Below are 17,254 nucleotides of genomic sequence, written 5' to 3'. Positions count from 1 at the left end.
TGAGAAAACACGCCAATAGTAACTAGCATAAAAATGCTTGTGATCTCGTTATCGCGAAGAGTGCTCCACAGACTACACCATTAGCACGTGCAGTTTCTCGTGCATGCGAACTGCGTGACGAAAAAGAATGGACGGAGCTAAAAATGAAGTTTAACGCAGCCTATATGATAGCATGTGAAGAGCTGCCGTTCACTAAATTCACCTCTCAGATTTTGCTTATGAAGAAAAACCCTTTCTGCAAAAAAGAAGAGGCGGCGGCCAAACTACACTCAGTGGCTTACGTCAACCATTTACAGTATCATTTTATTATGGAGAGTGATGGAGATGCAACATTGTTCCCATTAATGTTAATGTTATTCTTGTATTTAGCCCTCAGGTTTTCAATACTCATTGGTGGTCAAATGTGACCATACACCTTAACTATTTTTAAATTAAATAAATGTTCTATATTTTAGTTTTATAATATTTATTGAATAGTTTGAGGAGATATTTTGGTACTAAATAGGCCTACTATTTGTGCAATAATTATGGTCCATTAATGACCATTTAATGAATTAAAATATTTTTATTCTAATATTTTTCTTATTTATATTACAATTAGTGTAGCAATTAAGGTTAAAATAGAGAATTCCAATGCAAAGAGGCAAATTAGAGTCATTTTGTGGCTGTAAAAATAATACATTTAATTTGAAATGCCATGGTTTACCCACTATAGGTGTCTGTATGGATCTTTAATAAATATACATGTGTCTAGTTGCTCAAAAAAGTATTGCAGATCATAACTGCTTACTTATTTTTAGGTTTTGCATTTGAATACATATTTAGTCATGATGAAACACTAGATTTCTTTAAATGTGAAATTTTAAAACTTTAATAACTTACATCCTAATATTTTTTAATGATACTTATACAAGCACACACAAGTTAATATTAAGGAATACGAGCAAATATAATTTAGCTCAAGAAAAGTTTAAAATAATGCTAAAAAGGCAAACTTTCCTTATATGTAAGTAGGCTATATGAATTGATACTGAATCAAGATCGAAATCGATATTTGTGCCAATCACCAATCCCCAAATTCCACACCCCCCAACCCCGCCCCCGCCACCACAAATTGGTTTCTAATCTGTGGGAAACACTGTATATAGTTCATAAGTTGGAGAAGACAATCAGTTCCCAAGTGAACTTCAGTTCCAACATTGACAAGATGAAAATGCTGAAACTGTAAAAAGAGGGGAGATGTACGCACAACAGGATGATTAAAAGTAAGTGATTTAAAAAATGTATGTTCATTGTAATGTGGCTCGTTAAAAAATTATTTGGCGCCTGGTTTTTTACCCTATAGGAGCCAATGGCTCCTTAATAAATTTTTTTGTCGGGAGCCCTGTACGTAGATCATTCACAACTCTTAAAAGTGCAGACTCAGTACTGTGAGTCTGCCTAAAACCCGATTGAAATTGATCTGGACCTCATTCTTTCCCATAACTGTGATGACAACTACCTTTTCTAAAATGTTGGGGTGAACTATCACTTTTAGAGGATGTATCACCAAATCATGTATATTTATAGAAATACCCAAATACAACACTGTTGCTTTATTTATTTATTTATTTTTCTAAAGTTACTGCATAACAGGAATGCCCATGCTTTTTTGTGTTTTTTGACCTGCCTAAATCCTTTTCCCAAATGAATCCTGTGGATTAGCAACATGTTCAGCCACGTGTACTGTGTGTGCGATTGGACTAAATTTGCTGTAACCCAGCAGATCCTCAGAACCCGCATGCTTACACCAAACCTCTATTGCTGACAAATTTCGTCACTAGCCTCATGTGTTCTTCTATTTCTTCTGTTTTTAATTCACTCATTTACTTCATTTCTTTTGTTTGGTGAAATGAAGGCAATGTCTTGTACCAAACAAGCCAACATGGGTTAGGGCTGTGACTTCAACAGAATGAGAGCGTGAGCAAGCGAGAGAGAGAGAGAGAGAGAGAGAGAGAAAGAGAGAGAGAGAAAGAGAGGGAGGGGTGAGTGAGCAATTCAAGCACTGTTTAGTCCATTAGCATCTGTTATGTCGCTGTGCTGTAGGTGCTCAGAGAGGCTTTGCGTGGAAGCGTCCAACTAAGGCAAGTTACACACACATACACGCGCTCATTTGCACACTGGGAGAGCAGCTGTGTGTGTGATTTTGGGAGCTGTCCTTCAGCACCACAACACAATTGAACTCACATGGAGGGGTAGAGACCGACACAGAGAAAACCGCTTGGCAAACTCTTTCACTCTTTAGACTCCTGCACGGCTCTGAGAAAAGAGTCTGTAAGTATGCTGATTTACTATCAACTTATTTGAACACTATTTTGTAGCGAGAAGGTGTTAAGTTATTCAGTCAAAGGAGAATGATATGTGAAAGCTGAATGTTAAATTTGATTGATGAATATGGCATAATATAATAGTTGTATTTTTTGTTGTTTTTATAGTGGAGTTCTAACAGACTTGGTTAAAAGCATTTTTTCTTGATTGAAAGCTCTTTATCAAGACACTGTTGTTTTATTATAATGTCAAGTTATTGCTCGTGTCCTATAGCTCGAATGTCTTACCTCCTCTGAGATCAAACATAGGGAAAGAGGAGCGTTATGTGAGTTAAACCACTGAATAATTCATGAACATTTTCACTGTTTCAGTCTAGCGTGAGCAAACCCTCCTCACGCAGTTTGAGTCCTGGGAATAGATGATGAATTCAGCAGATCTATCTTATTAAATAAGATTTTTGTCTATCCATGCTCTCTAGTCTCTACCACTTTACGGCTTGCACAGCTGTGCATATGTTGATACATCTGTCTGCTCTTTAGTTTGAATGCATTTGTTGCATTTACACTTTACTAACCTCAAACAGAGAACTTATACTTTCTCCTAAAGCTCTAAACCACACATCTTTCTGTCTCTCTCACTTTTCTTTCCCATCTCCATCAATATTACCAATCCACCCTGAAGCTGTAGGTGTTTGAGGTGTTTTTCCTTGTTGTTTATCTCTTCTCAGCAGGACAGCATGTGTAATGTACTTCTCTGTGTTTCCAACAGAGTACAGTCGATTTGAAGCCAAAATCCATGATCTACGGGAGCAGATGATGAACAGCAGTATTAGTTCAGGCTCCGGTTCCTTGCGGACTAGTCAGAAGAGGACCTTGTATGTCAGGTGAGCTCCATCTAATCAACATTTGATCTTGCAAACATGCTTAGATCCTTAGTCTTATCGATCAACGCAGGACTGTCACACTTCTGCCAAAACAACTTTACACAGTATGTAGTACATCCAGTTTTACTGGATTTTATTTGCTTTTATATATATTATATTATATTTACAATATTATATTATATACTATATTATATTAATCATATTATTATATTTTAATAGTTTTGTCAATCAATTAAAATAAAAAATAAAAATCTAATTAATCAAAAATTTTCCGTTATTAATTGCAATTAGTCACACCTAACATTTAATGTTTTTAATTTTTATATCATAATAATTTTACATTTAAACTCCAAACAGTTGCCTATATTTTAAATATTTGTTTCATGACATCTTTTTATGAAATAAGGCCAATATCACTGATACCAATACTGTTACTGCTGTGTCTATGAAATAGATTTTTTTTCTCAATTTTAGCCATTATAGCCATTCCACATTGCAGTATAATTGAAAGCTATACATTTTAACATTTATTAGGCTTTTAAAAAATACAACAACTTTTAATTTAAGTGAACTTAAAGCAATCTTCACATAAACCCATTGTAATAAATGTCTGTGCCCTTAAATTTTTTTCAATTGGCCCAGTTAATCCTTATTAAAGCTACAAAAGTTATTCAGTCAAGAGGAGTGAGTGATTTTCTTTTTCTTTTGTACTGAATGGTTATTCTTAATGATGGACAGCAGCAGGTTTATTTGGCTGCTGTCACTTTAATGCTGCGTTCATACCCTGCGGCGCGACAGAACGCGTTTCGCATAGCCTGATGGACGCGATTCCGCCTCATTCGCACGTTGACCGTCTTGCACGATACGCGTGTTACGCTCAAGTGATTTTTTTTTTGGTGCTTTTTGTGCATTTGCGCGTTTGAAGCGAATTCGAACTGATGCCCGAGTTGAAAAATCTGAACTTTGGCGTCTATTCGTGCCACGTTAACCAATCAGGAGCCTGCTTGCTGCTGTCACGTGGTAAAGTGACGTGATGAAAAACCCTGCATAATTTAAAAATACTACTGTTATTGTGTCACAATTTAGTTTTAAGACTTTTTCAGGTGAGAATGAAGTTGTGTAAAGCTCAAATCTGTGGTTTATTTATAAAGAGAGTCTTGCCAGGGTTCCCACGCTTCTTGAAAGTACTTGAAAGTCCTTGAATTTCAGACACATGGATTCAAGGCCTGGAAAGTACTTGAAAACAAACATAGGTCCTTGAAAGTGCTTGAATTAAGTGTGAACTACATTTTGTTAGAGTAGCATGGTGCTATTACAAAAATTGGCCTTTATGCGCTGCCAAAGCCAGAAAAAAGTGGGAAAAACCTGAAAAAATTGACTGTGATCAGGTGCAGTCAGCTCTTCATAATGAGCACATAACGTGGAGCTTTTTAACTAGCTTAGTGCCAGGGAAGTGCAAATTCAGTGATGCTTGGCTCAGTGTTGATCTACATAAAAATTGGTTTATCAAAGTTCCAATGTATAATGCTTAAAGTGATGTTTATCAGCGCAGCGCTCCTTTGTTTACAGAGGTTACTGAGGAAACCAATATATTTCTGCTGTTCCATAAGCGCCATCTACTGTCAAAGAGTGAAATTGCATTTTCAGCGCGCCAGTTGGTTTGTTCAGACTAATGCATATTAACCCATATTTTTACACAGCTTACAGAGAGTTGTAAATGTTAAGTGGTGGATCGATGAGAAGCTAATGTGCTTTTATAACATATCTAGAATATTAAGTTGTATTAATATATTAATATAAATATAAAGTTGTATTAGTATTAATATAAAGTAAGTCATTTTTACAGTCATTTTATGGTTTAGGATGTTTCCACAAACACTGATCTCACCCTGTGCAGGTCTTAAAAGCCTTAAAATAGATTTTTAAAAAGATGTACAGGTGATTAAAATAATTTTGCATATTTTTAATGCCTAATAAATAACTTGTCCATATCTTTTCATTTAATTGGAAAATTCATGTGTACAATATTATCTCTATATTTTGATGTTTTAATGAAGTAATGATTTATAAAAAAGAAAACCAAAACCAGTGTGAAATAAATGTTAAAAGCAGGAATTGTTAAATGTTAAACTGCAGCTCTCTTTAAAGGGGTGGTAAAACACATTCTTTTGAAGGCTTGGCTGTGTTTGTGGGGTGCACTGTAACATGTGCACCCCAACAACCACAACAGCGCCGCGATACAAAATGGCCTCACCCCCCCTTATTTAATATTCTCGGAGGAGGGGTTTATGTAAATATTGAGCCTGGTGATGTCACCAACCCTGGAGGAATGTGTGTAGTCGCCTACTGGCCGTTTGCTGTAGTTCTTAGAAACTGATTTCTTTAAAAGCAAATATCTCCCTTTGCTTTAAACTTTGAACGTTGTAACTTTGCAGATGTTGTTTATGCTCAAGCAACAACATTACACGCTAGCTAAAGTTAGAATAGTGAAATCGTTGTTTACCACCCCTTTAAAACTCGCTCCCTCTCTTGTACACTCCACCAGTCTTTCTCCTCATTAGATTTTTAAAAAAGTCGCATGCCCCTAAAATTGTATTTAGTTGTCAGTATATGCCTTAGCATTACTGCAGTAATGATAGACTACAGTAGGTATTTGATATACTGTGCAGACCCACCTTTAACGTATTTATTATGCATGATTTAAAATAAAAGGTGCTTTAAAAAGTCCTTGAAAGTCCTTGAATCTGGTGTTTATGAAAGAGTGGGAACCCTGTTTGCGTTTTATCTTGCGTTTTTGGAGTTGTGAGATCCAGGCGATCACCGGGCAATCAGTGCTCATTAACCCCGGCGAGAGCAGCCTTTCCTCGGCTAGTCCTTCTGGCGTCTGCCGCTGGCTCTGATGTCTCTGTAGTGGTTAAACATGAGATTTAATTCCTCTTTTGTAGATCTAACGGGCGATATTTGGTGTCATGAATCTATAATTTGTTGTCTGCCAAATCGTTTTGACTGAGGGCAAAGTTTCAATTTAAATATACATGCAGTGAAGATAATGTAGGTAGTACGTTGCCTGGACCACATTTGTGTGGCTATTAATGTTTAATATATATTTTTTTGTGAAAATGAAAAGAGGCAGAGTGGGGTTTTATGACATTTCTCCTGGAGCGCCTTGAATACGCATCTATTTCGCTTCAAACACTCGATTTATATGGATTCAAATGGATTCAAAATGTTCAAGCGTCCAACTAGACGCGGTAGACGACATTTTGCCGCTCTATTCGCGTTTGGTGAGAACGCAGCATAAGACCTTCCGCACATCACACGGTTCTGACACGCATCCCATTTTCTCACAATTTCTTCATTTAACACTTAATTTAAGACTAAGCTTGCGAGGATACTTGACAAAATGGGCATTTTGGCATAATTTTGTGTTTTTGTCCTTTCAAGTGCTGTCTGAAGCGGCTTTCAGTGCGCACAAGTGTGTGTATCACACAGACACGAGATTCAGAGACGTGCGTCAGTACTGCACTGTGTTCTCTTTTGTGTCTTATCGCGCTTGAATGGTTTAAAAGCGTGGTCATATAATGTAACGCTAACCAAAGGATGCAGCATTAATTGCGTTAAATGTATTTAACGCGTTAAACTGAAACATTTATTGCATGCGTTAACGCTTTAATTTTGACAGAGCTCATTTAAATTGTTAATTGTGTATTAAAATCTGCTCTTGTCAAATCTGTAATATTTTGTTAAAATGTTTAATATAATATCAAACAGTTGTTTATATTTATATAAAATATATTTATTATTATAATATGTATTATTATATTTACATCAAAAATATAATGTGGGATTCAAAATGGATATTTTCTATATTGTGAATAGTGTAAAGAAATTTAAATTTGAGTACATGCTTTTCACACAAAGTATTGTGCCGTTAATATAATGTTTGATTGGGTAAAATAGGGAAAAAAACAATGCATGGGGGGGATGGGGGCATTTTCACTTGTGGTGTCAGACATTTGGACCCCATTTTGTATATGTTTATATATAAGTACTGAATACATAATTATATATTCTCATATTTCACAACACGCATGCAATATTAAAAACTGATCATCTTGTTATGGCTTTCATTAATATTTGACCAGCCTATATTTTCATTTACATTGTTCTAGCTGCCGCTAATTGCGTCATAGACAGCCCCTTATGTGAACATGTCATTCTCTGAAGTGTGCCTGTTTTTTGTTGCTCTCAGGACAGTGGTTACACAGTAGATTGAATTGCAGGAACACGAGGCGAGACATGAAGGGCTCTGTATTGACAGAGTTTGCCATGTTTTTGGAGCCTTTGTCGATCATTTCAACTTCCTGTGTTCACGGGTTCACATCACTCCTAGCCCAGCACGTCGGTAACAGTTAAATGTAAAGAGATCGATGATCAGGATTGTTATGTGAAACTACTGCTGAATTTTTGCTCTTATGTGGCTTTTGTTTAACTTAAGCTCCTAAGCTCTCAGGTTGCTATTCTTATGTTTTAATGAGAATAGCTTTGACATTTCGAGGATTCAAAAGCCCCTGGGCTCTGTATTCTCTACAAACGCATGCAGTATTCACGGATTTAAAATCGGTTGTGATTTTTCAGCTCAACCCATAATATGTGCATGTTGTCCCAGCATATATTTATGTATGTTTTTTTTTGTTTTGTTTTTTTAAATAGTGCAGTCAAATTGGCCATCATAAGAAAAGCAACATTATTTAAACTGACAGGAAATGGAAACGAAATTGAATTGTAGGACATACCGCTGAACATATGGATATAATGAATGATTCATTGAACAAATGCTGATGGAAATGAAGAGTATATTTGTTGTGTCGCTATGTCATGTGTAGCGCTGAAGGGCTTCCATAAACATCCTGTCTCTAGAGTGCATGTTAGAGTGAGGCCATTTGCTCAAGTTTGGTTATTGCAAACTTTTGCATTATAGGATGTAGTTTGTGGTTGTTTTTAAAAGATTTAAAGTAACACAAACTGTTGTGTCTATGTCAACTTAACTTGTTTTGATGAATGTTTAAAATCATGCGAGGATGCCGGTAGAACTGCAGTCATCTTTGGCTTATATTCCCTGCAGCATGTCTGCAAACTACAGTATTTTTTTGACACAAAGTCAAGGTTCACTTTGGACACCTTTTTGACTTTGCTTTTTCTTGTAATAGGCCTTTTTCATGACTCTTAACTGATATTTTCAACTCATACTAGTAAATACATTTAAAAATGTACAATTGTTCCACTGGCTGTCATAGCACATATATAATTTTGACCTTTCTGAAAGGAACATCAGTTTTATGATCTAATATTCCATTAAAACCATATATCTACACGGATTGAGCTTTTAATCTGCATTCCACAGGCGCTTTACGATACTGACTTAAGGACTCTGCTTCAACTGTACAAGGATACAAACGTAGCCTATTACACCTCCTAAGCAGATTAAGACTAAATTCATCTGCATCATTTGCTGAAGAGTTAAATGGGAGTTCTTTATGTGCTTCTGAGGGTTAAAGAGGGCTTTGGTGTCTGTATGTTCCTTAAAGACCCATAATCTACTCAGATGCCCTGACTTCCTGGAAGTGCTTCATTATTGATGAGGAAACAGATAAGCTAGTCAAGTGCTTGGACGGCTAGTTACTTCAGCTCCAGTTCTCTTAAATGTGCACATGCACAGAACAGCAGTGACCTACTTAACATCTCAGGAAATCTGTCTGTGGGCAATTTAGTTAGGAAGACTGGCTTTGTAGAGTTATAGAATGGTTTCCATATCTTTATGGTTGCTTAAAATTCATAGAAGCTTGTGTGTTCTGAGTCTGGAGGCTTTTCTTGCTGTCGTATCTGTATGATTTCTCATGCAAGACCACTTTTAATGTTAGAAAAGGTTTCATTCCAAAATTCATAATTTAGTTTGGCATGCCCCATTTTTATCCTTCTCTCTGACCTTTAAAATAAAGGCTGCTACTGCATCTGTAAAGCTGAAGAGTTTTTTTTAATGTTAAAATACATTTTCCTATTACAATGTAATATTCAGAGACTTGTGCAAACAGTACCTAAAAAGTGTTAAAGGGATAGTTCACCCTAAATTGAAAATTAAAGGGTTAGTTCACCCAAAAATGAAAATTCTGTCATTAATTACTTTAATTCTGTACATTAATTCTGTCGTTCGACACCCGTAAGACCTTTGTTCATCTTCAGAACACAAATTAAGATATTTTTGTTGAAATTCAATGGCTCAGAAAGGCCTCCATTGGCAGCAATGTATTTTGCACTCACTAGACCCATAAAAGGTACTAAAGGCATTGTTACAAAGTCCATCTCACTACAGTGGTTCTACAATAATTTTATGAAGCGACAAGAATAGTTTTTGTGCGCAAAAAAAAAATCAAAATAACGACTTTATTCAACAAGTTATTTTCTTCCGCCCGGGCCTTTTACGTGAACTCGCGTAGCACCACGACGCATACGCGAGAATATGATTTTCATTTCGCGCCTTTAATAAGGCACTTTTACGTGCACTTGTTCGTTGTTTCTCGCGGTTCGGACATCCAGGAAACGCACACTTTAGCCCCATTTTGACCACTACGCCAAGAGCCTAAAGCACGATCAATGTAGAATTCAACAGCTCAGATATGGCGCGTCTTCCTCTGCTTGTAAACAAAGCTCCTCCCTTCCGGGTCATGTGTCAGAACGCCGGCTCTATTCTCGCGTAAGTAATTAATGACAGAATTTTCATTTTTGGGTGAAGTAACCCTTTAAATCAAAAACTTCACTGAGAAACGTCCTGCTCAAGTCGTCCTTGCAATGAAGGTTCGGGTTGAACAAGTAGTTCTTCCAATGTTTTATCATCGGACTCACGCTCAGATTGATTTGGTAAAATCAACGGCATCATTACTGTCTTTACAGTGTGTACAAACGCTGAGGACTGAGGAAGCCTCCTGAGCTGAAAGTCATGGTGATGGGCGTTTAGCTTCCAACAAGCGCTGTAAGGGGTAGACCAATCGTAACAGACTGGGCTGTCTGACTAATCAGCACTTTAAAGGGATAGTTCACCCAAAAATGACAATTCATCATTTACTCACCCAAGTTGTTGTTCCAAACCTTTATGAGTTTCTTTCTTCTTCTGAACACAAAAGAAGCTAATGGTTGATGGACCCCATTGACTTCCATGGTATTTTTTTTCCATACTATGGAAGTCAATGGGGCCCATCAACTGTTTGGTTACCCACATTCTTCAAAATATCATCTTCTTGTGTTCAGCAGTAGAAATAAATGCATACACTTTTGGACTTGGAACTTGAGGGTGAGTAAATGATGACACAATCTCTTTAAGTTCACTTAAGTTAAAAGTTGTTATATTTTTTAAAGCCCAATAAATGTTAACATAGATGGCTTTTAATTATACTGCAATGTTGAATGGCTATAATAGCTAAAATTAAGAAGCAAATACATTTCATAGAGACATCAGTAGCAGTATAGGTATCGGTGGCCTTCTTTCATAAAAATATGCTGTTAAATAAATATTTTAAATATGGTCTAACAGTCTTTATCTTGTTTCTAAATTCATTTGGAGATTAAATGATAAATTATTACAATATAAAATTTAAAATATATTAAAAGCTTTAATGTTAGGTGTGATTAATCGCTATTAATTACAGAAAAACTATATTTTATCAAAAAATATGTTTTAATTCTTCTCCTTCTTACTACATTCTTACTCCTTTAGAGCCCTGTTTGATTATGACATAACGAAAGACTCGGGACTGCCCAGTCAGGGGCTGAACTTCCGCTTCGGCGACATCCTACACGTCCTGAATGCCTCGGACGAGGAGTGGTGGCAGGCGCGGCATGTGACTCCAGATGGCGAGATGGAGGAGATGGGCGTCATTCCCAGCAAGAAGAGGTAGGCTATGCCCCCATGAATTCCAGAACATACTGTATAGTAAAAAGATGGCTCAGTTAACCCCCTTTACCATGATTAACACAATTTGTGCATTTAATGCCACATTACCCAAAGCTCATAGTCTTTCCTCTAATGTTTCTTTCACAATTTCTTGCGTTTCAATTCACTGCCATTCTTCATTTTGGTTTAGTTATCACCCATTGTGCATAGTAATTGTTAATAATGAGGAATGAGCACACATATATAACTGCACAATGGCTTCAAAGACTTATAATATTTGGGACCATTTATACTTAACTGACAGCTGAAGTAAAAGTATCTGCTGTAAGTCTTCTCTCTTTGTGATGTTTTAACTTGACTCAGCAATTGGAGATTGAAAATTATGTGCATTTCTTCAATCCTGAGCACTTTTATGCTCCAGGGGTATTAATTATTATTAAAACGAACAGATTTTATTATTTTTTGTTATCCTAAAATCCTGTAAATTATTATTATTATTATTATTATTATTATTTATTATTTTTTGCAACTTGTAATGCTTTTTATGTATAGATTTAATTGTACTCTTGTCTCAGACCCAGGCTTTAAAGAGTCAAATAATCATAAACACTTTCAATAATTATTGTGTAATAATTATATAAATTAAAATAATACAAATTTGTGGTGTCATTTCTACCACAACCAACAATTTTGGCCACAATAAAGTTTTATCAAAATGTAGTGTTTAGAATTGTGAAGAAAATAATGCTGAATTATACAAAACATGACAATATTTTTAAATTGGATTTAGGATACAAATGATGCTAGCTATGAAATTAGCTTTAGCAGGATTTCAAAGTCTGCTCTATTTTGATCAAAGTCATGAGTTTACCGTCACCTTATATTACAGTCCAAGTCTGATATTCAAGTCTAATTAGAGCCTTGAACTTCAGCGCTGATGTGTGATGGAACCGTGAGAGTTTCTCTCTCATTCTCTCCACCCAGCTGTATGCTGACTGAAAGTTGATAATTGACTTCTCACCTCATTCTAAAAATTTGCCTCTCTCATCTCCTAACTAATCACAGGGGGCAGCGAGCAATGCTCTGTATTTTTAGAAACAAGTTGGGATTTCTCTTTGTGAAAGTTTCTGTAAATAATCCTATATATTTTAAACATATGATGTGATCTACATCATATTTCCTGGTACTTCATATTTGGATTTTGGAGGTTAGAGGACATCTAGATCCATCAAAGCATGGTTTTTGTAACAAATACACCACCTTCAACAATCATTTACTGTCAGGTGTCAAATATCTTGCTGTAAACAATGTTTATTTTAAATTGTTGAACATCTTTGGCCGTCTCAATGTTTATATATATATATATATATATATATATATGTGTGTGTGTTTATATACTGTATGTCTCTCTCTATATATATATATATATAGGCAGGTTGGCGTGTTGAATATAATTTCAGCCTACAGCCACTCTCTCTGTCGCACGCGCAATCAGTTCTCCTTGCGCCTGAATAGTCAAAAACACGCACACACAGATTTCAAAATGTCCATTGTGGGGCGTATCTCGCATGAACACAGTCGGTTATGGCTTAAGTGTATGTAAACAGGTGGGTAATAACTGGATATGTGTCAGAATATTTCGTCCATGTATTCAGCAGCCCAATTAAATACCTGTCTGTCATTAATGTTAATCAAACAACTAGGCCTACAGATGTTAAATAAATATTATAATATTAAATAAACCTACTGTATCTGACAAAATATAATTTTTTAAATATACTATTGTTTTTGTAATTTGCTAATTTGTTTTTATATAGCCTAACAAAAATAACTCATATCATATTCAATTTCTCATATTAGCCTATGCTCATATTGCCCACCCCTTGCCAACCTGCACATACCAGCTGATAAACAATGTAGTCTTGATTGGGTGGTCACTGCATTTGAAAGTTTAAAAGGGTTTTAAATTCAAAGTCAACTTTAATCATATAAAATGTAATTTCCAAACGGCAAAATTGTGGCCAGTGAAAATGCTGAGTGGCTAGTTACTTTGGAAAACCACTAGCCACAGTGGCTGGTGAGCAAAAAAGTTGATGTCAAACCCTGTATGTATGTGTATAAGTTTTGTTGGGTTTTTAAAAAAAAAATGTAAGTATTGAGAGACGCCTCTAAATTAATAAATTCAGATGTATAAAATTGAGCACCTAGACATCCAGTCTGCATTTACAAACATTTGTGGAATTTTTTTTTGCATTGTGTGTAAAAGTTCCCAATGGCTGATTCCATAGCTAAAGAGCTCCAAACTTCCGCTAGTATCTATATCAGCACAAAAACTATGTGGCAGGAGCTTCATGGAATGGGTTTCCATGGCCGAGCAGCTACATGCAAGCCTCACATCACCAAGCCATTGGCAAGTGTTGGATGGAGTGATGTAAAGCACGCCGCCACTGGACTCTGGAATGGTAGAAACATGTTTTGTGGAGTAACAAATCATGCTTCCCTGTTTGTCAGTCTGATGGGTGGATGCCAGGAGAATGGTACCTGCCTGACTTCATTGTGCCAACTGTAAAGTTTGGTGGAGGAGGGATAATGGTACAGTGGGGCAAAAAAGTGCTTAGTCAGCCACCAATTGTGCAAGTTCTCCCACTTAAAAAGATGAGAGAGGCCTGTAATTTTCATCATAGGTACACTTCAACTATGAGAGACAGAATGAGAAAAAAAATCCAGAAAATCACAGTCGGATTTTTCAAGAATTTATTTGCAAATTATGGTGGAAAATAGTGTGTAGAAATCAACTGTGGGAGCAATTATTGGAAAATGGAAGACATACAAGACCACTGATAATCTCCCTCGATCTGGGGCTCCACGCAAGATCTCACCCCGTGGGGTCAAAATGATCACAAGGACGGTGAGCAAAAATCCCAGAACCACACGGGGGGACAGAGTAAATGACCTGCATAGAGCTGGGACCAAAGTAACAAAGGCTACCATCAGTAACACACTACGCCGCCAGGGACTCAAATCATGCAGTTCCAGACGTGTCCCCCTGCTTAAGCCAGTACATGTCCTGGCCCGTCTGAAGTTTGCTAGAGAGCATTTGGATGATCCAGAAGAGGATTGGGAGAATGGTCATATGGTCAGATGAAACCAAAATAGAACTTTTTGGTAAAAACTCAACTTGTCGTGTTTGGAGGAGAAAGAATGCTGAGTTGCCTTCTTGTCTAACATCAGTGCCTGACCTCACAAAATATTGCATGTCACTTGTTTGTAACTTTCCAAGACTTTCCTCAAAATATGTTTTGCTACAATATGCAAAAACAAAAGTTTTGGGCTTCATACTTTTTCAATGCACTTTTTAAGTTTATGCACACGTACATAATGAACCCAGGACAGTTTTCTGTGTATTAACAGTGAAAATACTCACCCTACATTCTGTGTCGCCTTCCTCTTTCAGGGTGGAGAGAAAAGAAAGAGCAAGGTTAAAGACGGTCAAATTCAACTCCAAGTCTCGAGACAAATCGGTAAGCGTTTGCTGCTCAAATATTTATCATGTCTGGCATGACACAAACCTGCTTTTAATGCTTTTAAACCGCTGCAGTTTATAGACTAATACATTACAAATGGGCCTTTTGTGTAAAAATGTAATTTGGTTTACTTGGAGTCATGCCAACATAACTTAATTTTACAGAAATCAGAAAACAAGTCTTGTAGCCTATTTTGAAACATTGCTATTTTTATGATATTTTTAGATGAAAGTGCTAATAAGATGCTCAGCATTAGAAACATTTTGTTGCACCTTTCTCTTGTGTGACATTTCAAAAGCCAAATCTGTTCTCACATAGGACGACTAACAGCTGGCAACTGTAAACTCTAACAAAGTAGTGATGTACTTTATATAAGTAATGAATCATTCTTCATGAATGAGATGCTTGTTTGTGAAAATGAATTAATTTCTTTTTACTGAATGTAGTGTACTAATCATGTATGTTTGTTTACAATTCTTTCCTATTTGAGTATTCTTAACAGCATGTGACTTATTAGGGCTGGGCGATATGGCAAAAAAAATCATATAATTCAATTTGTTCATCAAGGATGCATTAAATTGCTCAAAAGTGACAGTAAAGATTTTTGCATTGCTAAAAGTTGTTTTTAAAATAAAAATGAACAATGAATAAAAATGAACTTTCTAGTCAATTAATGAATCCTGAATATTTGATAATAATAAGAAATATTTCTTAAGCACCAAATCAGATTTCTGAAAGACAATGTGAAACTGAACATTGGATTAATTGTCTGCTGATAATTCAACTTTGCCATCACAGAAATAAATGACTTTTTCATAATATATTAAAATGAAATTATATTGTAATATATTTCACAATATTTGTATTTGTATTATATTTTTGATCAAATAAATGCAGCCCTGGTGAGCATAAAAGACTTCTTTCAAAAACATTTTAAAATCTTACCAACCCCAAACTTTTGAATACAGTGTGTACAGTATATAGATCTCAATATTTTTGATGACATGCAAGATAAATCACAGTATTTGTGTACTTGCTCTGAACCATAATTCTTACTGAACAGCCATTGCAGATTAAAAAATGTTTCATGCAAAAAGTAAAATACAGTAAAAATATTGTTAAAAATAAAGTGTATTTCACAGAAGCAATGTTTTTTCCCCATGTATTTGCACTAATATAATAATAACACAAATGAAACACTGATTTAATATTTTTACTAATAATAACACAAATAAAACACTAATTTAATAATTTTACTAATAGATTTTAGTATAAGAAATGTCCCACATTGTGAATGGGCTTAGTTGAATGATACAAACATCATTAAATCAGTTATGAACAGATTAATTGAATCAAGTTTGACTTGATTCACAGAAATAAATCAAACTTACCATTTTACACATATTGCTAATAAAGTTTTATATATACAGAGACAAGAAAGGACTGTAGAAACAATCTAATGATGCCATCTTTAGAAAATGTAATGGCAAAATAAAAAGCACGTCAAATCACCGCAAAATTCACAATGTCGATCACCACAGAATATACTGTCAATATTCAATATTGCCCAGCCCTAGTCATTTTAACTTTGCAGCAGTATTGTGTTTAGCAAACATCTCCTGCACCGGATCAACTCGTCATCCACTCTTCAATGTCTTAGCCTTTTCAACTGCATTCACTAATGCAGCATGAGTGCATGAATGTTTCAGAGAACAAAAAGATAAATACGCTTGCCATTGATGTCAAACTGCTCTTCACTTTCTCTTCCTGCAAATTACTCCGCTGTCCATCTATTTATGTCTTTTGTGCTTATTGTAGCTTTGTTCCCGTTCAAACTCTTTGATCAGTGGCAATTACTAACTTTAATCAACTAACTCATTTCGAGGGCTGCATGTCTTTGAGTTTGTCCCTGACCACTTTTGCTGACCATGGTTGTGGTAATTACCCTTTAAGTGGACCTGATATTCAGTAATTCCTTAGAAACTCTACTCTGTCTGTTGCCATCTCCAAATCAATATCTGGTTTCATGTCTATTTATAAGTTCTAGCATTAGTGATTTTTGTCATTCCAGCATCATTTTATTGGATGGCGGTGGCCACAGAGTCAGTAACATGGGCATCTGTTAAGTTGGGCATTTGTTCATACTTGAACTAGACACCCAACACCATTCCATCTGTTCTTCCTTTTTTGTTCTCCCCCCCTTCATCCCTCCCTCTCCTTCTCAGCAGTCATTCAATGACAAGCGTAAAAAGAACCTCTTTTCGCGAAAATTCCCTTTCTACAAGAACAAGGACCCCAGCGAACAGGAAACAAGCGATGTGGACCGTAAGTACATTAGCCGCGAGCACAGAAAAGCAATGGACGTGTGCAGGACAGGGTAGTGGCACATGCGCCACATCAACACCTCTGAACGAAACTCCTGCTTTTGCAACAACCCTAAACACGATAGGAAATTTGATTGATCCCTTCTGCGTCAGAATTAGATATACAGACAGAATGTCTGTTGAAGACCACTGAATCTGGGTTTGTTGTAAGGCAGGAGCGATGTTCTTCGGTAAGACCAGATATGTTGTTCCAGTAATCATTGTTATTTTT

General features: G+C 36.0%; 1 protein-coding gene across 3 annotated transcripts in view; it reads left to right on the top strand.

The window, feature by feature from the left end:
- The window catches only part of dlg1a (discs large MAGUK scaffold protein 1a), a 48,443-nt gene that overhangs the window by 19,000 nt on the left and 12,189 nt on the right, over positions 1 to 17,254 (top strand). The window contains exons 6-9 of one of the 3 annotated variants that reach the window (XM_079841438.1): positions 3,076 to 3,190; positions 10,959 to 11,135; positions 14,590 to 14,656; positions 16,888 to 16,984. In XM_079841438.1, coding sequence (XP_079697564.1) covers positions 3,076 to 3,190; positions 10,959 to 11,135; positions 14,590 to 14,656; positions 16,888 to 16,984 — 456 coding nt within the window. Of the gene's footprint in view, positions 1 to 3,075; positions 3,191 to 10,958; positions 11,136 to 14,589; positions 14,657 to 16,884; positions 16,985 to 17,254 lie in introns of all 3 variants that reach the window. The other 2 variants (XM_079841437.1, XM_079841439.1) reach the window with 2 other exon arrangements.

This window comes from Gobio gobio (assembly GCF_949357685.1).
Source record: "Gobio gobio genome assembly, chromosome: 17".
Classification (NCBI taxonomy): domain Eukaryota; kingdom Metazoa; phylum Chordata; class Actinopteri; order Cypriniformes; family Gobionidae; genus Gobio; species Gobio gobio.
This window is presented reverse-complemented; position numbering and strand designations above follow the sequence as displayed.